This window comes from Zootoca vivipara, chromosome 9 (genome assembly GCF_963506605.1).
Source record: "Zootoca vivipara chromosome 9, rZooViv1.1, whole genome shotgun sequence".
NCBI classification, from domain to species: Eukaryota; Metazoa; Chordata; class Lepidosauria; order Squamata; family Lacertidae; genus Zootoca; species Zootoca vivipara.
Window position 1 is genome coordinate 71,683,194 of NC_083284.1, and position 26,058 is coordinate 71,709,251.

Genomic DNA, 26,058 nt, shown 5'->3' on the forward strand with positions numbered 1-26,058 from the left:
GCCCCGCCGGCAGCGCCGCTCTCGCCCATGGCTGCGCGCTCCGCTGGGGTCCTGGCCATAATGCACTGGGGGCAGCCCGGCGGGCCAGAGCGAGCGCCCTGGCGCCTCCGACTGCAAAGAGCTTCGCGGCACCTAAGTGAGACCGGAGTCAGTTTCCCCTAGGCTCCGCAGCCCCGCCCACGTTCCCACTTTGTGGCCCCTCCCCTCCCGCCCCTTGGCCCCGCCCCTTGCCCCCCCTAGTTTTGATCCTGGGTACGCCCCTGGGCTCTGCCCACCTTTCCAGGGTCTCACCAATACAGGGGGGGTGAGAGAGACCCGATTTTCAAACTCCCCTTTTCTCACACCCATGACTTTGGTGGCAGTGGTGAAAGTGTCATCTGCATGCCCTGGGGATGGACAAAAGGGCGGATCCTGGCCCCCAAGGGATATGCAATCCAGAAGAACAGCACAAGGGAGCAAACGTAGCAAGGGAAGAGGAAAGCAGAAGGAAGAGGATGCGATCCATCACCAACATTGCCCAGCTAGAGCAAAGGAGCCTTCCCCGTAGCCACATCTCCCACCAGCCCCAGCCGAGCCAGTGGTCAGGGATCAGGACATAAGAAGAGGCTTGCTGGATCAGGCCCGCAGGGAGGGCTCAGGTAGTGTGACCGGCAGCGATGTCTCAGGATTGAAGAGCAGAGGGACCAGCCCCAACTGGGTTTAGGTGTCAGGATCAAAGACGTCTGAGGAATGAAAGAGTAGAGGGGCAAGGAGAAGCAGCAACTCTGCGTACCAAATTCCAGCAGGTGGGGCTGCAGGCGTTTGTGCCACAGACCAGCAACCGGTCCTCGTATTTTTCCAGGAGGGTAAGATAGTTTTTGGCATTCTCCTGGAAGAGAAGTGAAGGCGGTTAAGCTGAAGAATCATAGAACTGTACAGCTGGAAGGGACCTCAAGGGTCATTTGGTCCACCCACCCCACCCCACTCCACCCCCACCCCCCACTATGATGAAGACCACCAGAAAACACCCCCCCCCTTACTCCGATCCTGGAGATCCCACCAACAAGAAAGGCTATGTATCCCCAAGGCCTGCACAGCAAGACCTCCTAATTTTAAGGTAGGGATGGGGAACCTCAGGGCCCGGGGGTCAAATGTGGCTCTTGAAACTCTCCCAGGCCACCCCCTCACAGGGCCTGCTTCACACACTCCTTGAGTGGTTGTGCCTGGCCAGACTCTGTCCTTGAAGTATTCTCTCTTTTTCTTTTTTGCCACTCGCTTGTCAGAATGGAGGTCAGAGAGGGCTGTGTGTACAAACGAGCGTACTGCAGAAGGGCAAAATTTGCACTCTGCTCACTTTTGCCTCTGGCCCCACCTGCCACTGGCATCTGGCCCCTGGAAGGTCATCCAGAAGGGAATGTGGCCCTTGGGCTGAAAAAGACTTCTGTCTTATGGCTGTCGAATCCACATTTAGTCCAAGCATCCGCAGATCCAGCAGAGGGACAGAAAAACTCTTTGCGAGGCTGAGCTGCCAACACCCCAAAGTATCAGGCCAAGGAGAAGAGAGGGAGGGGAACCTCCCATGGTGTGGGAATGAAGAACGTTACAGCACCTGGCCCCTTCTGCATGCAAAGCACCTGCTCCATCACTGAGCTCTGGGCCCAATCCACCTGCTGAATCATTCAGCACAGAAGGAGAACACCTTTCTAGAGATGGTGGGGGATTAGCTGCAGCAATTCATCCAAACATCTGTGTTTTATATTGTTACAGACCTCTTTGATATATTTCTATGATACTGTGGAAAAAAATACTTTCATAAACAAACAAGCAAACTTACCTGTTTCTTGCACTTGGACAGCGCCCTGTTTGTTTCAATAAGCACCTGAATGAAAGGGGGAGACAAGACACACATGTCATTTTTAGGTCAGCTTGTCTAGGTGCCTAAAAGTTTGCGGCCTCCCACAACAGAGAAACGGCAGGTGGAAATGCAGAGTGGATTTTAGGCAGCACCTGGAACAGGGCCACTTCCACAGATCGAAGTGGCTGAGGGGGCACAAACAAGCTTCCTCTTCTAATAACAACACCCAGAACCTGGCCCAGTAACAAATCGGCAAACTGTACAGATTTCTGAGCAGAGGAGCAATATGCTGATGGGGTCTCACCCGTGTCAGCACCCAGGCTGCAGCATTCTGCACTCGCTAACGTACAGTTTCTGGATCAAATGTGAGGGAAGTCCCACACAGACTGCATTGCTGTCATCCAGTTTTGAAAGACATGGCATTAGGAAGTACTTTCTGAGGGTAAGAGGTGTTCGACAGCGGTGTTTTTTGTTTTTTTATATATATATATGACATGATTTTATTCTGTATACAAATATTGAAGCATGTGGTCACTCAGTGACACCAGTTTACATGAATATCTGGAAAATTGAAGCCTTTACAGAACCTTTATTGTCAATAATGATGGAACTCACTGGTGGAAGATGCTTCTATTTTTATACTTATTATTTGTTAAGTGAACCCTTTGTAGGAGTTAATACTTTCCTATCCCTTTGGAACTGTGCTGCATCTTTGTACTTTGTATGTTTCATGGCTTAAATTTTGGATTCTTTCTTTTCCCTTCCCTTTTGTTCCATTTGCATTTTTTGTGAAGAAATAAACGAAAAGTTAAAAACAAACAACAAATTTGTGCAGCGTTGTCCTCCATCTCCCTACCGTAAAGTTGGTGGAGTCCTCAAAGTTGTAGTAATGAAGCCTGCCGACTGTTCCCACAAAGACCGAGGGGGCCCCTTGTTCATGGTAGAGCACAATGTGGTCCTCCCTGGGATCAAACCGGAATCTCTTCTCACCTACAAAAATACAAACAGGAAACGGGGAACATTCGACACCGCACTGCAAATTCCAGAGAGGCAGGTTCTGCAGACATTCCACAGGGGAATTGTGCAGCAGTGAGGCATACCTAACTGACTGGTTTTTTTCCACCCATAAGAATATAGGAAGCTGGCTCATCTTGAGTCAGTCCATTAGCCATCTAGCTCACAGTTGTCTGCACTGACTGCCCACAATGGCTCTCCCGGGTTTCAGACAGGGGTCTCCTCCAGCCAGGGAGGTGAGACCCATGGCCCTTCCTAACTCCCATCAACCCCCGTTGGCACAGCCAGCAATCAGGGATGGTGATTGGTTGAATCCTCCAACACTGGAAGACTACGGGTCTTTTACACCTTTTTTTTAAGTTAAAAATATCTTTATTTAATACCAAACATAAAATACAAAGCAACAAAAAGTAACATAGGTCAACAAACTCAACATAACACAACACCAAATGCAAAATTATACAAAATCAAAAAGAAAACTTATAAGGAGAAAAAAGAAAAGAAAAGAAGAAAGAAGAAAGAAAAAGGAAACAACAAAAGTAAGCTATAAATAAACATAAAACAAAGTAAACTTCCCAGCTTTCCATATCAGTTCCCTATTTACAAATCATTTCAGCTATGCTTTCCTCTTATAAAACTAATTCCTTATTTCATATTTCAGTTTTACTATGCACAAATTAAATCCTATAAACTTGTACGAACTTATTCAAAGCAGATCACCCATCTGGAATCTATTCCTTCATTGCAAAGGTAATCTTTTACATATTTCCATTCTTTTTCCCATTTTTGTTTAGGGACTTTTCTGACTATCGCTGTTAATCTCGCCAGGTTCATAAACTCTACCAATTTGATATGCCAATCCTGGATGGTCGGTAACTTGTCTCCTTTCCATTTTTGTGCTAATAACAGCCTGGCCGCAGCACAAGCGTATAATAAGGTGTTTCTTCTATCTGTCGGGGTATTATCCGGAATTAGGCTTAATAATAATATCTCGGGCTTCTTTTCAAATGTCCATTTTAACATTTTCTTTAGCTTCTCATAGATTTCTGTCCAGAACTTACTAATTTTTTTACAGCTCCACCAGCAATGATAATAATCCCCTACATTTTCACTGCATTTTCAGTCTTTTACACCTTTTGCTGTAACCACTGGTCCTACACTCCCCCCCCCCACACACACACCAGTGGCTATATTCCTTGGAAATAAATCCGAGGGAGCAGGGGTATTCCAAGGGAGCTCGCTTACTTATTTAACTTGCTCTTATTTATTCAAAGCACGGTAGTAAGAGCTGTTTGACAGTGGAACAGACTCCCTTGGAAGGTGGGGGGAGCTCCTCCTCCTTTGAGATTTTGAGAGAGGGGTTGAATGCCCATCTGCAGGGGATTCTTGTGCTGCAATTCCTGCTTTGCAGAGGGCTGGACTAGATGACCCTTGGAGGTACCTTCCAACTCTATAGTTCTATGATTCTAGGACTCAAACACTCCCCACACCTGTTCCACTCCAAAATCACTGCCTCAAAAAAAATAAAAGCCAAATGCAGGAGGGGATGTGTTTTGAGATATTATTACATGGAAACATAGAATTGTAGAGTTGGAAGGTCCAACCCCCTGCAATGCAAGAATCCTTCTATCTGTTTATTTTGGGGGTTGTGTGTGCGTCTTTGCTTTGGCCTGCGGAGAAATCCAATACATTCAATTTTATCAGTCTGCAGACAGGGTCAATACACTTGACTTTGCTCTACAGGATCCATTGCTCGTGAATCCATTCAGAAGGGCATCCCGTCCTGTGACAGCGTCCAGTTTGCAATTGACTGAGGCTGAAAACAGCACAAACATCTACAATTATTTTGGCATGTGTTTTTTTTTTAAAAAAAATCCTAAATACTGTATACATTTAGATACTTTGAGCCAAGAGCCAAATAGAAAAATTCAGAAAAGTGATCCCCCCACCCAAAAAGATGCCCTGCTCCATCTGATTGTCCAAGAAGAGAGAACCTGGTTGGTTCACTTAAAAAAAAAAACATGGGATGGGTCGAAAATCCCAGCAACCCTATTAGGCTTGCACATCACATTTCCTTAGGTTCTTATTCTGCTGGGATGAGCTGATACTGCTCTAGAAACCAGCACCTCCTTTGAAGGCAGCTTTCCCAACAGCACCCAATGCCATTTCCAAAGTTCGGAAGGAATGTTCTGCACTGGGCTGTTTGCAGGCACACACCCAACCGGAACATGTGATGCATCTGAGTTATCAGACCGCCCCACCTGCCCTGCTTGTCTCTCGTTCAGCCTCATGGTGGAGGGACCTGCAGGAGGGCACCTTCTCAGTGGTGGCTCCCAGTTTGTGGAATGCCCTCCCCATAGCAAACAACACTTGTCCCCTCCATTAACTTATTTTAAGAAGAATCAAACAACATTCCCATTCCCCCAGGCCTCTGGTGGTGGAAAAATCTGTTCCTGCCAAACTTAAATTATTAGTTACAGGTAGGTAGCCGTGTTGGTCTGACGCAGTCGAAACAAAATAAAAAAAAATCCTTCCAGCAGCACCTTAGAGACCAACTCCCTATGACAAACTTAGTTGGTCTCTAAGCTGCTGCTGGAAGGAATTTTTTATTTTGTTTAAATTATTAGTTGTGAGGTGACTGGCTTGGGGTTTATTTAAAGAAGCTTTTAAACTTTTTTTTTAAGAAGATTGTTTTTAAGCTATTTGTTAGAAATTCCAACTGCATTCTGGATTTGACATATCTGCCTCCCTGTACTCCTTCAGGAGGTGGGGTGGAGCTATACACCTAGTACACTGTTTCTCCTATTTTAAGACGTAGTCATAAAATAAGCCATAGCAGGATTTTAAAGCATTCAAGGAATATAAGCCATACCCCGAAAATAAGACATAGTGATAGGCACAGCAGCAATGCCGGCCATGGCAGGAGGAGGAGGGAAAAAATAAGACATCCCCTTAAAATAAGCCATAGTGCAGGCATCCCCAAACTGCGGCCCTCCAGATGTTTTGGCCTACAACTCCCATGATCCCTAGCTAAGAGGACCAGTGGTCAGGGATGATGGGAATTGTAGTCCAAAACATCTGGAGGGCCGAAGTTTGGGGATGCCTGCCATAGTGTTTTTTTTTGAGGAAAAATAAATATAAGGCGGTGTCTTATTTTCGGAGAAACACGGTATTTGATTACTTAATTAACAATCTGGCAATGTCCTTTGTGAGGCACACAGTCCTGTATGCAGCTTTCAGCAAATCTACACCTATACTGAGGACTTGGCTGCAATGGAAGTCTGTTTGTGTACAGACTGTGTTTTCCTCTTTGCAACCCAAACAGTTCCCTCCAGAATGTTTCCCGCCGGGCACTCCCAGCCTTCTCTGATCCTGGGAAGTAGGTCAAAACAATTAGCCACGAAAGACAGCAGAGCAGAGGCATAACAGCAATTTGCCCCGGGGCAAAACAAAGCAATACCAATAGCACTTCCCAACTCTTCCTCCTCCTACTTGACCCAGCTCCTCGGTGGGTGGGTGGAGGAATAACAACACCACACAGTTCTACCCTGGAAGCTGCAAGGGCAGAGCTCACGCGGGACATGGCCACAATGGCTGCTGCGTTCCATCTCCACTGTCGGCGGAGGCAGTTTTAGGGTAGCATGACCGCTGCAGCCACACCGGGCGCTGCGATGGAGGAGGCCACACAATAATGCTGTATTAACAGAGCGGGGAGGGGCACCTGCACTGGACACCACTGAAAGTTGAGAGGCCCACAGTCTGCCACTGCCCTGGCAGGCAATATGCCCTTGAGTACCAGCTTGGGGGGGGGGTCAGAAGTGGGCAGAGTGCCCTTGAGCTCAGGCAGTAGTGTAGCGTGGGTTGCCGGTGCCCAGGGAGGAGCAAGTACAGTGGTACTTCGGTTTAAGTACACAATTGGTTCCGGAAGTCTGTACTTAACCTGAAGCGTACTTAACCTGAAGTGAACTTTCCCACTGAAAGGAATGGAAAGTGGATTAATCCGTTCCAGACGGGTCCGCGGAGTACTTAAACTGAAAGTACTCAAACCGAAGCGTACTTAAACTGTACTTATGACTGTATTGCAAATTCATTGAGGGTCCTTCTCCTTGATGCAGTTGTGCCGCCTTTTATTACGGAAGTCTTTGAGATGAGAACAGTGACAGAGAAGGAGTGAACTTCTGCTACCAGATGAGCTGAAACGGGTTCCGCTGTATCTTTAAGTGGTTTCCATTGCCTGATGGGTTATTAAAGTGCTGTTTCTTATCCAGTGAAAAAGAAAAAGTATTGTGCCCCCCTGGCAACCTTTTTCATCCGTGGGCTGGTCCACCGTCCCTCAGACCTTGTGGGGGGCTGGACTATATTTTTTTGGGGGGGGTGAATGAATTCCTAAAGGTAAAGAGGCCCCTGACCATCAGGTCCAGTCGTGTCCGACTCTGGGGTTGCGGCGCTCATCTCGCTCTATAGGCCGAGGGAGCCGGCGTTTGTCCGCAGACAGCTTCTGGGTCATGTGGCCAGCATGACAAAGCTGCTTCTGGCGAACCAGAGCAGCGCACAGAAACGCCGTTTACCTTCCCGTCGGAGCGGTCCCTATTTATCTACTTGCACTTTGATGTGCTTTCGAACTGCTAGGTGGGCAGGAGCTGGGACCGAACAACGGGAGCTCACCCCGTTGCAGGGATTCAAACCGCCGACCTTCTGATCAGCAAGCCCTAGACTCTGTGGTTTAACCCACAGCGCCACCTGGGTCCCAGGAATGAATTCCTATGCTCCACAAATAACCCAAAGATGCATTTTAAATAAAAGCACACATTCTACTCATGTAAAAACACCAGGCAGGCCCCACAAAGAACCCAGAGATGCATTTTAAATAAAAGGACACATTCTACTCATGTAAAAAAAACACTGATTCCTGGACCGTCTGCGGGCTGGATTGAGAAGGCAATTGGGCCGCATCCAGCCCCCGGGCCTTAGGTTGCCTACCCCTGCACTAGACCAACCCACCTGCCACCGAACCTCAGCTGCCAAGGCTCCATGCCTGTCGTGGGGGAGAGGCGTTTGATTGCACCCCAGTTCTCAACAGCTCCAGCCAGCATGGCCAGTGGATCAGGGTGACCATAACTGGGAGCCCAGCAACATTTGGTGGGTCCACAGGATTTCCTCTCCTGTGCTACACGTATGACAGCTACCACTGGAACCAGGCACAATCTTCTGGGAGACAGAGGGAGTTTCCCAAATCGCATCAAGCTGCAGAGGCACTTTCTGGCACTCATCTGCCGCACCACTACCGGTAGGGCTCCAGGCTCCTTGCATATCCAGAAGGGAGCTCGTCACTACTGGATGCCCAATCCCTGCTCACCCGGGCCTATTAAATCCTGACCTCTGGGCCAGCGTGGGCAAAGTTTCACAGAATCATAGAACTGCATGGCAGAAAGGGATCCCCAATGATCATCGAGTCCAACCCCCTGCAATGTGTGAGGACGGCACAGACTGCGCAACTGATCTCGCCACTCGCCTAATTTTGACCACACTGGGAGCAGGAGCAGGGCACATCTCAAGCACTGCACCATGAAAAGCTTCACGGGCCAATTTCCACAATTGTATCCACCTTTGTTTTTTAAATAGTACGCCAGAGATCTTCCTTTTCTCCCTCGCCCCCTCCTGCCGGCAAACCTTTTGCTAACGACTTGTCTTCCAAAACAAGGCTCACCCCATCCTGCCCACTGCCTAGGGACTGAGAAAGGCCAAACAGCTCTATGGAAACCAAAGTTTGATTCGAACACACACCCTTCGGAATCAGGGGAGCCTCGAGTCAGGCTCCTGCGTACCCAGGGAATATTACCTCATTCTGGCAAGAGGCAGCAAAGCTTTCTTCTCTTGAGCTCTCTGAGTCACTGCTTATAATTGGAGGGGAAGGAAACCCTCATTATAATAATAATTATCATAGCAGATCCTCACTATGACAGCCTGCAAGGATGCGCCTTATTGCCAATCCCTTGAGAGGTGGGAGAAATTCGATTCCGTTCCTCATAGAATTGCAGAGTTGGAAGGGACCTCAAGGCCATTTGGGCTAACCCCCTGCAATGTAAAGAGGACCTTGCATTCTTCATACAATTCTATTATTTGATTTCTACACTGCTTAATATATTTAACATATCTCTAAGTGGTGTACAAAAACCTCCAGGTCCAAACAAACTCTCGACTCTCCTACAAAAGTCTCAGTGAGAAGAGCTCCTGGAAAGGGCCTCATGCTAGACTTGCTTTTTATGGGCAGGTCCAGGGTGGATGGTATTATTATTATTATTATTATTATTATTATTATTATTATTATTATTATTATTTGTTTATTTATACCCCGCCCATCTGGGTGGCTTCCAACAGAACATTAAAATGCAATAATCTATTAAACATTAAAAGCTTCCCTAAACAGGGCTGCCTTCAGATGTCTTCTAAAAGTCTGGTAGTTGTTTTTCTCTTTGACATCTGGTGGGAGGGTGTTCCACAGGGCGGGTGCTGGTATTTGCTCAGCCCATTGAGCTACCCTCTCCACTCACAGCTTTCTTTCTTTCTTTCTTTCTTTCTTTCTTTCTTTCTTTCTTTCTTTCTTTCTTTCTTTCTTTCTTTCTTTCTCCTCTGTCCTCTCCTCCTCCCAAACACAACCATCCTTAGAAATTCTCTGGAATTTGTAATGTGGTTTCTCCAGCCAAAAATGCATATACTAGGATAAAGAGTGCATATGTATTAGTGAAAATAATCTATTGCAGTGGTACCTTGGTTCCTGAACAGCTTGCCTCCCGAACGAATCAGCTCCCGAACGCCACAAACCCAGAAGTAAGTGTTCTGGTTTGCAAATGTTTTTCGGAAGCCGAATGTCCATTTTGGCTGTTGCCATTGTTTCCGGTGCCAATCAGAAGCACGCCTTGGTTTGCGAACGTTTTGGAAGTCGAACAGACTTCCAGAACAGATTTGAGTTTGAGAACCACGTACCACTGTATATTGCTATTTATGGATTTTTATTTTTATTTTTGCATTTTGATCTCACCTTTTTCTGCAAGGACCTCAAGATGGTGTATATGGTTCTCTCCCCATCATTACTCCCCTTCATGGCAAACCAGTAGCAAGGCTGGCAGGGTGCAAACCCATGGGGAGGAGCACCAGATTGGCTCTGCCGGTGTGTCTGCGCTGGGCTGACCATGCCACTGCCTCGCCCCTCTCCTGGGAGGTGAACTGAGCCTGCCTTGCCCCACCGGCTGCTACCCATCTGGAGGGGCCCATAGCCAAGGTCCATGGTCTTTTCTGTTCCACCAGCTATAAGCCTAGAACAAGGCTCTTAGTCGTGCCTCACTAAGTGGGTGTCTGCAAAAATAAAATGAGGGCCTTTGTTCTCCTGGCCTTTTGGCAATTCAGTCAGGAGGGCCAAACAAGTGACACTGGTGGCTGGGGGGAGGGAATGTGGCCGTTCACACACAACAGAACACAGAAAAGTCCGCCACGTGCCCCTGATGGATGTCTTGCCTGCACAAAGGCTAGGGGGCAGGCAGGCAGCACACGACGGCATGGCTCAGAACAGCCTGATTCAGTGGGGTAAAGAGCAACCAGTGTCTCCCACAAAGCAGGCAAAGTGCTTGCAATTTACTCTCTCTGGCATTGCAGAGCACAGACGCTTTTATTGCTTCCTTCCTTGAAGCTGCCAAGTCCTGCCCAGCCAGCTGAACAACACTTCCCCATACAAACCACCCTGAAGTCATTGCTTCTTAAAATGCCACTGCCAGCCTGATGGTTGACGTTGCCAGCTGGGATCTAAGAGCCCCTTGTCAGATACTCGTGGCCCCCTGACCTGTGTAAATCTAGTAAAAGCTGTGCGTTGTTGTTTTTATAAAAAGGGGAGTACATTCCTAGAAGCAAACAAGTGAAATGCTTGGCAAGCGATCAGGGTCTAAATCAGGCACCCCCAAACTTTGGCCCTCCAGATGTTTTGGACTACAATTCCCATCTTCCCCCACCACTGGTCCTGTTAGCTAGGGATCATGGGAGTTGTAGGCCAAAACATCTGGAGGGCCGCAGTTTGGGGGTGCCTGGTCTAAATCTACAGGCAGAAAAGTTGCAAAGTCAGATTTTAATCCTAACAGAGGGCCGCACAGACAGCTTGTGGTGACTTCAGAAGGCGAAGCTGGCTGAGCCAGTCCAGAGTATGCTAAAGCCATGGAGACCCCTATTCCCCCTCACAGATACTATTCCGGGGGGGGGATTGACCATCAATCCCCCTCCCCAGTGATTTCTGAAAACTCTGCTTAAAAACCTCCAGCGAAGGGAGAGTCACCACCTTTGCAAAAGAGCCCTTTCCACCACTGCCAGCTTTCTGGCCATCAGAAAGTTCTTCCCGAAGGTTAGTTGGAATCTCCTTTCTTGTCCTTTGAATCTGTTGCTTTCAGATCCTGACCTCCATGCCAGCAGAAAACAAGTTTCATTCCCTGCGGGCTGGGGCTGCTGCCTCTGTGGATCCTGCCGCCCGAGGCAGCCATCTCACCTGGCTTCATGGGTGGGCCGGCTGTGATCCATGCTGTAGGGCTCACAAGGTGAGCACCACAGAGCGCCACTGTTTGGATGGCCCTCCCAGGAAGAAGAGGACCCTGGGGGGGGGGGGGAGGCAAACGAAGAGGCCTGGCTCCTTCAATCAAAAGCAGAGTCTTGTGATCCCACTCTCTGCTGCAAGAAGCGTGAGCTGGGGCTTCAGAGCCTCTCCACCCTCCCTGCCCCAGGGGATGTCAGAGGACAAAATCCTGCAGGATTATGCGCAGGCAGAGCCAGCTGTTTCCTGCCTGAGCAGCCAAAAAAGGTGCAGCCAAGGTCTGTCTATGGTAGGAACAGCATGGCTAAATATGACTGGATCTCCCAGGGCAGTGGTTCCCAACAGGTGGTCCGGGGACCCCCAGGGGTCCGCGAGCTATGCCAGAGGGGTCCGCAAGATGCTATTAGAATAAAAAATATATTAAATATATTTCGTATTGAAATATACTCAGAGTCAAGAGTGAATTTCATGCTCTTTATTCAGCTCATAGTCATCAAGGAGGAGAAGAGAAGACGAATGGCTCTTTTCCCCAAACCATCTGCTTATATACATTATTTACACAATGGGCCTTGCGTGATTGGCTACTTCAGGGCTACACCTGTGGGCCAATTATATTATGGATTGACTTCTGCCTGCAGCCTGATTGGCTGCTCCTACAGGCCAATCAGGTAGCAGATTCACTTCTGCCAGCCGCCTGATTGGCTGCTCCAGCAGGCCAATCAGGTTGCGGATTCACTTCCACCTGGAGTTGGATTGGGTAGCTCCCGCTGATTCTGAATCCTATTGTTCTAGGATTCAGCTCAGTACATAACACCCCTCCCCTCTAAGTTCCAGTCCTGCCCGGGAAGTTGCATTCGTAGTCCCCAAGGTCTGCTGGCCGCCTCCGTGTGCGTTGTGGCCTGGGGTGTTCCTTGGTCAGGGGTTCTGGTTCTGGCTCGTGTTCCGAGGCTGCTGGCTGTGCCAGGGCTGTCTGGTCTGGCGCCACTGAACCACTAGGTTGTAGCTCTGGTTCCGGTGTCCTTCCAGCCTCGGGGCGCCCCTCTGTGCCTACTGCTTCTGCTTCCCCTGCCCACCCCTCTCGCTCTACAGGCCTCACTGCCCTGCTGTCCCCTTGGGACCCCTCTGTCCCGCTCTCCTCCCGGGTTCCTCCTGGGAATCGTCGCCGTAGCTGGTCACAGTGGCGGCGCCAACATTGCCCCCCTTCTGTTAGTACCTCGTACGACACGGGACCGGTCACCTTGGTGACTGTGGCGGGTACCCATGCTGGGCCTGCCCCAAAATTCTTTGCATACACTGGGTCCTGGGCCACAAATGTCCGGGGGTTCCTGCCTTTCCCCACCACTACCTCATCCTGAGCTCTGTCGGGGTGAAGTCGGTCCAGTCTAGTTGCAAGGCGCCGGCCCATTAGTAATTCAGCTGGGCTCCGGCCCGTCGTTGTGCTTGGGGTGCTGTGCTGTGCTAGAAGAAATGCGGCAAGGCGGTATTCCCAGTCCCCTTGTGTCATGCGGCGGAGGCTGTCCTTGGTGGTCCGCACCATGCGCTCCGCTTGGCCATTGGTGGCAGGGTGGAATGGTGCTGAGCGGATGTGGCGGATGGCGTTCTGCGCTGTGAAGGTCTGGAACTCCTCTGACGTGAATGCGGTTCCATTGTCCGAGACGAGGGTGTCAGGGAGCCCGTGGGTCGCAAACAGCTTACGTAGTACCCGGATGGCTGCCGCCGTAGAAGTGGATGGTACCAGTGCGACCTCCAGCCATTTGGTGTAGGAATCCACCACTATGAAGAATGTTTTTCCCTGGAAGGGGCCAGCGAAGTCCACGTGCAAGCGTGACCATGGATGTCGGGCGGACTCCCAGGGCTGGACTGGGGCCCTTGGGGGATCCGGGCGGGATTCTTGGCAGGTCTGGCAGTGTTGGACCCAGGCCTCTATCTCTCTGTCAATCCCCGGCCACCACACATAACTCCTGGCAAGGGCCTTCATCCTCACTACCCCTGGGTGTGTCTCGTGTAGGGCTGTGAGGACCCTTTTGCGGAGGGGCTGGGGAACAACGACCCTGCTTCCCCATAACAGGCACCCCTTGTGGGCCGACAGTTCATGTTTGCGGTTTGTGTAGCCAGCGAATTCTGGCCCGGGGCTGCTGCTGGGCCATCCTCGCCACACCCAGTCCAGGACCCGGGAGATGACCCTATCTTTTGTGGAATGGTGCGCAACTTCTTGTGCCTGAATGGGTCGGTCGGGAAGCAGCTCCAGGGTCATAACCTCTTGCGCAGGCGCTGGGTCGGGGCCTGTTTCTGGTAGTGGTAGCCTGCTGAGGGCGTCTGCGTGGCCCATCGCCTTCCCAGGGCGGTGGATTAGTGCATACTGGTAGCCGGCAAGGAAAATTGACCACCTGAGGACACGTGGAGACAACACTTGGGGGGTCTGCTTCTCAGGGGCAAACAGGCCAAGCAACGGCTTGTGGTCAGTCACTATGGTAAAGGGCCGCCCGTACAAGAAATCATGGAATTTTTTTACGCCCTTCACGATTGCCAGACCCTCCTTGTCAATCTGTGAGTAGTTTCGTTCGGCTGCAGCAAGCGTCTGGGAGAAGTATGCCACCGGCACCTCTCTTCCATCCGGGAGTTGGTGTCCCAGGACAGCGCCGATGCCATAGGGAGAGGCGTCGCATGCCAGCACCACTGGCAGCCTCTCGTCGAAGTGTGCTAAGACCGAGTTCGAGACGAGCAAGTCCTTGACTGCCTGGAATGCGGCCCTTTGTCGCTGGCCCCACACCCAAGGGGCCCTTTTATCTAGGAGTCTGTGTAGGGGCTCCGCTACCGCTGCCTTATGGGGAAGGAAGGCATGGTAAAAGTTCAATAGTCCCAAGAATGACTGAAGTTCGGGCTTGCTCTTGGGCGCTGGGGCCTCACAAATGGCCCGTACCTTGTCACCGGTTGGATGGACCCCTTCTGCGTCCACCTTAAATCCCAGAAAGTCCACCTGCGGCACTCCCAGTAAACACTTTTCCCGCTTCACCTTGAGGCCCGCCGTCTGGAAACGGTGCAGGACGGAGCGGAGGCGGTCCTCAAATTCCTCTGGTGTGGGCCCGGCGATCAGTACATCATCGAAGAAGGGGGTGACGCCAGGAATCCCTTTAAGGAGAGAGTCCATTAGATTCTGGAATATGCCTGGTGCCACGCTAACGCCAAATTGCAGCCGCTTAACTCTGAATGCCCCTCTGTGCGTCACAATCGTCTGAGCCTCTGCTGTGGCTTCGTCCACAGGCAACTGTTGATACGCTTGGGCCAAGTCCAGTTTGCCAAAGATTTTTGACCCAGCCAGGGTGGCGAGGACATGGCTGACCACTGGCACTGGGTATGCATGGGCCGTGAGAGCCTTGTTTATGGTGCATTTGTAGTCTGCACAGATGCGGACCGAACCGTTAGGCTTGACGGGTGTGACAATTGGAGTTTCCCAGGGGGCGTTGGGCACCGGCTCCAGCACTCCTTGCTCCACGAGCCGGTCCAATTCCTCGTCTATGCGGGGTTTCAGGGCGAACGGGACCCGGCGGGCCTTGTGCCTGATGGGTCGTACAGCGGGGTCCAGCTGTAGGGCAATGGGGGGTCCTGTATATCGTCCCAATGCCCCATCGAAAACCCCTGGAAACTCTTTGCATATGGCGTCCACGTCCACTTGTAAGCTAGTGCGGTTCACCCCGGTAACGGCTAGCCCCAGAGGTCCAAACCATGCCAGTCCCAGTAAGCTAACGTAGGGGCCCTTAACTACCAGCAAGTCCAATTGTTGCTTTCGCCCTCGATATTGCACCCTGAAGGTCCCCACCCCCATAGTAGGGACCTTACGTTTCTGGAAGTCCCGGAGGGTGAATGGGGCCGGCCTTAGTTTGGGACCCCCATTAGGGCACAGTTCCCTTAATGTTCGGGCCGAGATTATGGATAGAGTTGAACCCGTGTCCAGCTCCATGCGGCATGGGGCTCCCTCTATCTGTACCTCTATATAAATTTTCTCTGTGCTGGGATGGGGCAACTGGAATACCTGGTAGTCCGTGATCTCCGTCGAGTTGCCTTGGTGCATGGTGCCGTGTGACCTGGGGCTCCTGGGTCGGTCATCTGATGCTTGTCGACGGGTGAGTCGAGCCCGACACACCCGGGCGATGTGTCCCAATTTTCTGCACTGCCTGCACTCTGCGTTGCGGAAACGACAGGTCCTCCTCTCGTGGTTCTCCCCGCAGCTTGCACAGTTCCCTCCTTCTCGTCGAGGCTGCTGTGGTGTGTGTGCTGCTTGAGTGCGCCGCTGTACTCGGTGTACTTCCTCCCTGTCAGATTCGGATTCGTCGGTGAGGCCTTCGTGGTAGACCCTCGGTTGGGATGGCGGGGCCGGGATGGCGTTGACCTCTCGGCGGCTTCGGTTGCCAGGGCTTCCTCCAGAGCAATCTGGAACGTGAGGTCTTTTTTGGCGTAGAGGCGTCGTTGCAACATCTCGTCCCTCAGGCCACCGACGAGGCGGTCACGAAGCATGTTCTCCAATTCTGAGAAGTTGCATAACCGGGCGGCTTGGCGGAGGGAGGTCACAAACCCAGTTATGGTTTCCCCCGGGGCTTGCCGCTTTGCGTAGAAGGCATTTCGGCAAGCTACCACCGAGGGCTGTGGTGAGAAGTGCTCCTTCAGCCGTTCCATTATTGTTTTGTAAGAGACGGTAGCGACATCTCTAGGTGCAAGGAGAGCCCGGGCGATTTCAAACGTCTCCTCTCCACAGACGCTGAAGAATGTCGCCCTCTTCATGGCATCGTTGGTGACTTCTTTCGCTTGCAGGAGGAAGTTGAAACGGGCGGCGTACCCTTCCCAGTCTCCTGATGCTGGTTTGAATGGCGAGAAGCTGCTGTCGGTTGCCATTCTGGGTTCCTTGGGTCCTGGAGCTGAAGCCTGGATGCACGGTGCGATGCAGCGGTGCAGCAGGTGGCGGTGCTGCGGTGCAGTGCGTGGTGGCGGTCAGCTCAGCAGGATCCCATCCTCGTCGCCAGTGAAATATACTCAGAGTCAAGAGTGAATTTCATGCTCTTTATTCAGCTCATAGTCATCAAGGAGGAGAAGAGAAGACGAATGGCTCTTTTCCCCAAACCATCTGCTTATATACATTATTTACACAATGGGCCTTGCGTGATTGGCTACTTCAGGGCTACACCTGTGGGCCAATTATATTATGGATTGACTTCTGCCTGCAGCCTGATTGGCTGCTCCTACAGGCCAATCAGGTAGCAGATTCACTTCTGCCAGCCGCCTGATTGGCTGCTCCAGCAGGCCAATCAGGTTGCGGATTCACTTCCACCTGGAGTTGGATTGGGTAGCTCCCGCTGATTCTGAATCCTATTGTTCTAGGATTCAGCTCAGTACATAACACGTATGATAACAGATTTTTTGTTTTGGCCGCTTCCTGCATGAGCAGAGTCTAGCACAAAACTAGAATTAGATAGAGGCAGTAGTTCTGCTGGATGCCGTTAGGTGGCGCTTTACAAACACTACTGTTTTGCAAAGAGGCAGTGCGCGCATTCTACTAACGCTCACCTCCCCAAGATGCTTTGCGCGTGTCGGCTTCATTTGTGCGCTACTGCGCAGGTACCCTGTCTTCTCCATTCCCCTCCCTCCTCCCTGGCACGCGCTGCCTCTTTGCAAAACAGTAGTGTTTGTAAACAAAGTGTTGTTTTTCGCGGAAGCTACAGTTCGCGTAGCTAAAAATGGACCGTTGGTTTAAAAGTGGTTCGTTAAAACGACAAAGGCCTACAGATGAAGAGGAAGAACTGTAAAAAACGTATAAATATAAAATATAAAAAGACTCTTAATTTGGCTCTCACTTTTTAATTTTAGGATTAGGAATTAATGGGGGTCCTTGTCACAATAGCGGCTCGATGAGGGGTCCTCGAGAAAATTTTGTTGGGAACCCCTGTCCCAGGGTCTTTCCCCTTTGCTTAAAAGCAGCTCAGGAACAGGGCACCGGGGGGGGGGTTCAATTTGGCACAGGAGAGACAATGAAAACCTCCCCTTGTAATGGGAAAACAAGCTTTGTAAAAGTGTGGATATTCATGCACTGCTTGATTGTAAAACAAAAAACAAGCCAAAACCTCAAATCTCTTTACAAAAAGAGATAAACAATAAGAAATTGACACTAATTTAAGACTTTCAAAAAAATTAAATAACAATGGACTAAAAATAATTAAAACTCACACCAGCTTTCTAAATGCCTGCATAGGCTTACTTGGGGGGAAATGCCTTTAGCTGAAAAGAGTGCAGTGAAGAGGCCTGACTGATGTCAACAGGCAGGGAGTTCCAGAGTGGTATCTTACAAATGCTGAATGGGTCATATCCTGTATGGCACCTGTAACAGGGCCAGTTCCAGAGGCTGAAGTGGCCAGGTGGGAGCACGTGGGGTTAGGCAATCTCGCAGGTAAACTGGTCCCAACTTACTGACACTCTATTGCGATTTCGGGGCTGGCTGTCCCCTAACTGTGAGCCTCACATAACAGAGAGAATGATAAAGTGGGTCAAACCAGGTGGGCAAGCTTAGCCTGATGCACAGTCCCTTTTGCCTGGAGGATGGGCTTGCACGGTCAACCTCTGTCAAAGGTTCCTTCCAGGAAGGGTGCGTCTCCTCCCTGCAGGAAATGATCTCATCCAGTTGCTTATGCAGGAACCAGTTGGTAAAACAATGAAAAGGTAAACCACCGTGAAGTGCAAATATATAAATGTATATGCACCAACAATCTTCACATATACAAGGAGTATCAAAAATGTGTACAAAATCTCATGCTCGAGGTCTTAAAAGTCCACTATAAAGTGCAATAATCAAGTTCGATATGAATGTGTCTAATCCTCTTTCAAAACCATCTAGGCTGCTGGCCATCCCTGCCTCCTGTGAGAGTGATTTTATTGTGCATTTTTGTTCTTAAAATACTTAATTTTTGTCCATTTTTTTATAATGTCATGGTCTGCTGTTTTTCAACTTTGACCTCTAGCTACACCAGAGCTGTAACTCTCCACACTGGGGGCAGGCCCGTCCTAGCCATAGAGGCTAGTGGCGCGGAGAACCACGGTGCCGGGCGCTGGAAGGGCGCCAAGTGAGCGCAGGGTTCCGGCGATCTGGCCAGGACTGCGCTCCACGAGATGAGAGGCTGCGCCGCGTCTCTCTCCTTCTCCGAGGACTCCGCGCTGCGCCTCCTTCTCGTTTCCCCAGCACTGGGTTCCGCTCAGTCGAGCTTCGCCACCAGCATGCGCAAAGCACCCAAGCAGCTCTTGCTGGTCCCGTGGTGCGCGTGCTGGTGGCGAAGCTTGACTGAGCGGAACCCAGCGCTGGGGAAACGAGAAGGAGGCGCAGCGCGGAGTCCTCAGAGGTGGCCTCCCGCTGCTGCCGCGGTCCGCTTGGCACTCCCGGGTCCTTGGAGGGGCTCTGGAGGGGGGCGCTGGAGGGACCTTAGCACCAGGGCGCTGGATGGGCTTAAGACAGCCCTGACTGGGGGTGTTCATCATCACAGAACATCACCCACTGGGGCACAGGGGCTCTTCTCATCGAAAGCAGCCAAGCCACTTGCCCGTCACTCACTGTCTCTTCCCAGTTGTGTCTCTTCAAATGCCTGGTCCATCATTACAGTGGCTGCATTCAGGGCAAAGCAAATTAAAACCACATGGTCAGCTCAATGCCGAACCGGCTCACCCTCCCTTGAATCACATGCAATAACAGCTTGGTCTGTGGCTACATTTTAAGTAGAGGCTACCATATGACACACCCTGAGCTGTTCCATCCGGAACATCAGGAGAGCCTGCAGAAGAACATCTAGAGTCCAGCAAACCTCTTCTCACAGTGGCTGAACAGTTGCCTGTGGGAAACCTGCAAGCAGGATCCGAGCGCAAGAGCAACAGTCCTCCCTCCTGCGGTTCTGATCGTGGAGGCAGCTCAGAAGCTGTTGCTCGCCCTCTCCTCCTCCATGAGTTTGTCTAATCCTCTTTTAAAGCCAGCTGGGGAGTTAATGGCACATTGACAAGCAGAGAACCAAGACGCTTCTAACCCACATGTCCAAACAGCCACTACCGCCTCTTCCCAGTTGATCCCTCAAGTTCAAAACCTCCATGGGAGACCTGAGCAGCCCAAGCCAGACAGCAAGAAGTCCAGGGTTCACCCCACCCCACCCCCACCCCGCAGCATCTCCCTGTCTGAAACCCTGGAGAGCTACTTGCTGTCAACATAGATCGATTCATGAACTGGCCAGTGTAAGATCAAACTATCCCTGCTTATATGGAAATCACACGTTCAGTGGGAATTTCAAGAGGGCTGACTGCCAAGAAAGTGTGCATAGGATTAAAATGTAAGTCTGTCCGAGTCACAACCCAGAGTGCTCCTGTTTAGAGCCAGCCATGCCCTTTCCAAAGTTACTCCATTTCGACTCCGGGTAAAACTTAGTTCCATAGCCCCCATCGTTTTATTTTTAGCACACCACTTTGATGTTTCACTATAATCAAGTAGTATTAGAACATTAGCTATCTCCATTTGAACGTGAAGTACCAAACAGGTTAGATATTGACTTCCTATCATTCATTACTAATTTTATGACTGCCTTTACAGCCCACACCCTTCTTTCATCTGCTCATCAGCAAGCCTCCAAGAGCAGGTGCTGGGGGCTCTTGCTAACAAGGGTGCAAAAGGCCCCCGCAATTATCTTCAGCAAAATGTTAGAGGACATGCAACTCTTCCCCACAATTGTTATGCAGCTTGAGAAACCAAAGACGTTGCACAAATGCCCTTTTAGCAGATAATGCACCAGTTTCTTTCCAATCAGGCAGCCAGCCAAGGGTTACTGACTGGGGAAGCCTTCACGGAGCTGGAAGTCTTGCGGTGCAATTTGGTATTTAGAGTCATCTTGGGCAGGGGAAAGCATTTTGCCTGGCTTGGGAGTGAATGTATGGAAATTGGACTGCTGTGGGACATGGAACCATTTCAACTGAGTTCTCATTTTTAAAAAATGAAACAGCTTTGGAAGCTGCCTTATTCTGACTCAGACCTTTGGCCCAGCCAGCTCCATAGGGCCTTCAACCTGGGGTTTCTCAGGTGTGGCTGGACTACAACTCCCACCTTCCCGGCCAAGGATTATGGGAATTGTAGTCCAACCACTTCTGGGGACCCAAGGTTGACCGACACAGGTGCACGCTGACTAGCAATAATGCCACTCCCCAAAAAGGCAAAAATGAATACCAAAAAAGGTGGTATTGATTTAGGACAAGTTACAGGTAGGTAGCCGTGTTGGTCTGAGTCGAAGCAAAATAAAAAGATTCCTTCAGTAGCACCTTAAAGACCAACTAAGTTTTTATTTTGGTATGAGCTTTCGTGTGCATGCACACTTCTTCAGATATGTGCATGCACACAAAAGCTCATACCAAAATAAAAACTTAGTTGGTCTTTAAGGTGCTACTGAAGGAATCTTTTTATTTTGATTTAGGACAGTTGGTGCTTACGGAGGAACCTTCTGATATTACTTATTTATTACCCCTCCTTCACCCTAAGGTCCCAGGGCAGGTTACAGAGTTGAAAACAACATTAAATACAAATTAAAACAACTTACAGCCATTTAAAAAATATGGTAATCGGACATTGTGTCAATTCAGCTGTTTAGTTTTTCTCAGAGCTGGGAGGCCTCTGCGCCCACTCCCAGCACCGTAAATAAATATTTATACCCAAAACCACGTCTAGAAAGTATATTATTCATCCTTCTAGGGTTCACCACATTATTCCCATTTAGATGAAATATGCTGTGGTCTGGGATGTGTCACCACCTCGGGGGGGGAACAGCTGAAAAGCTCTTGCAGAGGCCTTGGCTGTGCTGAAAAACAGCTCCTGCTTTTAGATTATTGCTAAATTTTGTATCGGTACTTTGTTTGGAAAGGGGTCGGGGGGGTCCATCCCTGAACAATATTTTGGCTTTAAAAGTGTATGCAGAATCTCTCTTGCCAAGAAAGGAAGGAGTGCAGCTCAAAAGGCGCCAGGTTTTATTTACTGAATTTATATACCGCCCTATACCCCGGGGGGGGGGTCTGAGGGCAGTTCAACCCCCGGTATCTCCAAGTAGGGTTGGGCGAGACTCCTGGTCTGAAATCTTGGGGGACCCTTGCTGCCAGTCTGTGTAGACACTGCTGAGCCAAGAAGACAACTGGTCTGGTTGGGATTAAGGCAACTTCCTGCGCTCCTGGAATATTCGGGACTGGCTTCGAGGACAGAGATGTCCCAAAGGCAAGGAGATTATCAAGTGGCATTTCCTGGAGGCAACCTTAGGCCTCCTCTGCCTACTAGGCACTTATGGTCCCCATGGCGGAGGAGCGAGGCCGAGCAGCTGAATCGTATTCAGCCCATGATGGAGATAAGTCTTCCCATAAAACCAGGTCTTAAGAGTAGCTGACAACTAGAGTGGGAGGCAGGGATGGGGAACCTGTAGCCACCCAGGTGTTGCTGCCCTACAACCATACCTGCCAAGTTGCTGTCAGAGAAATAAGGGACCGGGCCGGAAGTAGCAGGCCGGAAGTAGCGCTGCCGCCATTTTGGAACTGGGCGGAGCATGCTCAGAAGTGACTTTTGATGCCGCTTTGCCCAGTTCCAAAATGGCCGCCGCGCCAGACGTCGCACTGCAGCCATTTTGGAACTGGGCAGAGCAGCATCAAAAGTCGCTTCTGAGCATGCTCCGCCCAGTTCCAAAATGGCCACCGCGACAGAATAAACCGGGGGGGGAAACAAAAAAAACCCGTTTTTTCAGCTAGGAACAGCTGGAAAAATGGGGATTTCCCGGGGAATACGGGAGACTTGGCAGCAATGCCTACAACAGCCATTTGGGTACCAGCCAGCATGTCCAGCACTCAGGGAAACAGAAACTGCGGCCCGGCAACATCTGGAATGACATCTCTGACTGGTTCCACAGAATCTGCATTAGCAGGTCCAACAACACCGTACAGGGAAGGAATTTATTACCAGAAACTAGAACCTTTTAAGATTCAACTTTTTTTGAGCCAAGGCTTTGAACACTGCCTCTAATCCTACCCAAGATTAGCCTCCCTGCGACCTGTGTACCCAGGATGAGGGGAGGGAACAAACCTTTAAAATCAAAAGTAAATCCCATATTTTCCAAAAGGTGGCCAAGCAACAGTCACTTCAGTTGTCTACAAGTCTTGGAATGTGGCTTTGTTTCAGTATGAGCTGAACAAGGGCCAACTCCCAAATTCTAGTCCACAAGAATGTGGAGATGAGATAAGAGGAAATGAGCAATAGCGGAAAAAAGCAGAGCCTAGGTAAGAGGAAAATGAGCAGAAGGAAAAAAATAATGACAGGAGAAAATGTGCTCTCTTATCTGAAAGTCAAACTGCTTTAAGCCAGTTGTAAGAACTTAAGTACAGTAGAGCCTGCTGGACCAAGCCAATGCCCCACCTAGTCGATCACCCTGTTATCATAGCGGCTGAATAGGATCCAAGCACAAGACTTGTGGTTTCCAGCAACTGGTCTTCCAAAGAATTACCGCCTCCAACTGTGGCGGCAGAGCCCAGGAATTTATCTAATCATCTTCTAAAGCCCTCCCTAAAGGACCCAGGTGGCGCTGTGGTTAAACCACTGAGCCTAGGGCTTGCTGATCAGAAGGTCGGCGGTTCGAATCCCTGTGACGGGGTGAGCTCCCGTTGCTTGGTCCCAGCTCCTGCCAACCTAGCAGTTCGAAAGCACGTCAAAATGCAAGTAGATAAATAGGAACCGCTACAGCGGGAAGGTAAACGGTGTTTCCATGTGCTGCTCTGGTTTGCCAGAAGCGGCTTTGTCATGCTGGCCACATGACCTGGAAGCTATACGCCGGCTCCCTCGGCCAATAATGCGAGATGAGCGCGCAACCCCAGAGTCGGTCATGACTGGACCTAATGGTCAGCGGTCCCTTTACCTTTACCTTTTAAAGCCCTCCTAGTTGGTGCCCATTGCTGCCTCCTGTGTGGAAGCAAGTTCCATAGTTTAGCCGTGCGCTGTGTGAAGCAGCCCTTTCTTTCCTCTGTCCTGAATCTTCCAACATTCAGCTTCACTGGATGAGTTTGACTTTTACGAGAGAGGAAGGGAAACTTTTTGCTATCCATTTTCTCCATGCTGTGCATGATGTTATAGATTTATATCATGTTCCTCTAACTCACCTTTCTCTAAACTAAAACATCCCAAACAATGCAACCTTTTCCTTTTCTTTTCTTTATATAACGGTAAAGGGACCCCTGACCATTAGGTCCAGTCGTGACCAACTCTGGGGTTGCGCGCTCATCTCGCATTATTGGCCGAGAGGGCTAGCGTATAGCTTCCAGGTCATGTGGCCAGCGTGACAAAGCCGCTTCTGGCAAACCAGAGCAGCACATGGAAACACCGTTTACCTTCCCGCTGTAGCGGTTCCTATTTATCTACTTGCATTTTGACGTGCTTTCGAACTGCTACCGTGTTTCTCCTAAAATAAGACGGTCCTCAAAAATAAGCCATGTCAGGCTTTTCATTAGTATAATAAATATAAGACATCCCCCGAAAATAAGCCGGGGGTGGGAGCCGCTTCGGGGAGCGCAGCGCAGCGCGAAGAGCCTGGTGAGAGGCAGCTGCGGCTGCAGGTGAAGCCCGGGATCTGCGTGGGCGACTGGGGGCGAACGCCCTGAGCACTGCGGCGGTGGCGAAGAGGCGCCCGATCAGCTGAGAAGCGGGCTGATCGGGCGCCTCTTCACTACCACGCAGATCCCGGGCTTCACCTACAGCCGCAGCTGCCTCTCACCAGCCTCTTCGCGCTGCGCTGTGCTCCCCGAAGCGGCTCCCGTGCAAACGCCTCTTGCCGCTTCGGGGAGCACAGCGCAGCGCGAAGAGGCTGGTGAGAGGGCCGTGTGTGGCAGCGGATGGGGAGAGTTTGGCTGCTGAGAGTCACCCCCCTGGAGGGGACGCCCTTGGCCCGAGCAGAGCGCCCGTAAGAAGGCGAGGCCGCTCCCCTCCGCCCGGCTGGCCGGCGCCCATGTCTCTGCCCGCGGTGCTGCCGGGCTCCTGCTGCCCACTGGCCCGGCTCTCGGCGGCGCCCGAGGCGCCCAGACCTTGCTCCGCCTCCTCGGTCCCGCCGCCCCCGCCGGCTGCCCGGCCGCGATGGTCCCGCTCCGGGTGGCCTCAGCCCCGCTGGGCTGCGCCCTCCCCCGGCAGGGCCTGCCGTTGGGCGGGGAGGCCGCCGCTGGCGTCTCGGGCGGGGCTGCTGCCGGCCCGACCTCTGCTGTCTCTGGGGCTGCTGCAGCTGATCTTGGGGTGCTGCCTGGTGGCGCTGAGCTTTGGCGCGCTCTCCCTCAGCAGCTCCCCGCAGGTGAAGAACTCCTGCCCCTTCTGGGCCGGATCCTCGGTAAGTGCAGCCGGCGGCCGCGTCTTCTGTGGAGTCGCAGACATAAAGCCGCCTTCAGATTTGGCCCACCACCCCGAAGCCGAGTCCTTCAGAAAAAGTCCCGGAGGGGCCGGTCGGCGCCGGGAACCTGCTTCTGTTTGCGGCGCTTATTCAGTAGCGAGCGGCTCTTGGAGGGGCACCCAAAGGCGATCTTCCTTTAGTCACCCCTGTTTGTTTTCTATTGGTTCTCCCGCTCGAAAAAATAAGACATCCCCCGAAAATAAGCCGTGGTGTGTTTTTTTGGAGGAAAAATAAATATAAGACGTGTCTTATTTTAGGAGAAACATGGTAGGTTGGCAGGAGCTGGGACCAAGCAATGGGAGCTCACCCCGTCACAGGGATTCGAACCGCCGACCTTCTGATCAGCAAGCCCTAGGCTCAGTGGTTTAGCCCACAGCGCCACCTGGGTCCCTTTTTCTTTATATAGTCAGTCTTTATTAGTTTATAAACGATACACACACAAAACACACAGCATAATTCACAAATAAAAAGAAGAGGGGAAAACAAAAAACAATACAACTCGAAAACACAGAAAAATTTCAGCCACCGACTTCTGCCCTCCTTAGTATGGCTTCTTTGTTTCCCTATTACTTGCCTCTATTTTTCAATAAACTTAACCTGTACTAAATCTTATTTGTGTTTTTTTTTAACCTTATGTCATTCTGAGAGTTATTCAAGGCATTCCAATGTTTTAATATGGGGACAATGTTCTTTTAAACATTGTCTATAAATTTCCCATTCCTTTTTAAACTTTTGAGTCAATCGATCCCTGATCTTCTCCGTCATATTCGTTAATTCCATATATTCAAACAATTTGACCTGCCACTCTTCTTTTGTTGGAATTTTATTTCCTTTCCATTCCTTGGCTATCAGCATCCTCACTGCAGTTGTTGCATACATAAAAATCCTCCTTTTCTCTGTTGGAATGTCTGGTGCCAATAATGCCTAAGAGGAAGGCTTCCGGTTTTTTGATCAACGTTATTTTGAACAGTTTTTTCAGTTCATTGTATATAAGTTCCCAAAAGCTCTCAATTTTTTTACAACCCCACCACATATAGTGCATTGTTCCCTCTAGCTACACCTCCAGCAACCTTTTTCATGGGGGAATCACTCAATCCACTTGTTCATTTTCATGGCCATTCTCTACAATATCCTTTCTCAGGTTCCGTTCCTGCGCAAGCCCCTGCCTGCCACTACTTTAACAGTCAGGAGGG

The 26,058-nt window shown here is 50.5% G+C and overlaps 1 protein-coding gene across 2 annotated transcripts in view; it reads right to left on the minus strand.

The window, feature by feature from the left end:
• The window catches only part of SEMA7A (semaphorin 7A (John Milton Hagen blood group)), a 58,164-nt gene that overhangs the window by 14,775 nt on the left and 17,331 nt on the right, over positions 1-26,058 (minus strand). The window contains exons 1-3 of one of the 2 annotated variants that reach the window (XM_060279003.1): positions 2,691-5,377; positions 1,814-1,858; positions 773-868 (exon numbers count right to left, since the gene is read on the minus strand). In XM_060279003.1, the coding sequence (XP_060134986.1) occupies positions 773-868; positions 1,814-1,858; positions 2,691-2,984 (435 nt within the window). In that variant the 5' untranslated portion in view covers positions 2,985-5,377. Of the gene's footprint in view, positions 1-772; positions 869-1,813; positions 1,859-2,690; positions 5,378-26,058 lie in introns of those variants that run through there. The other variant, XM_060279004.1, reaches the window with a different exon arrangement.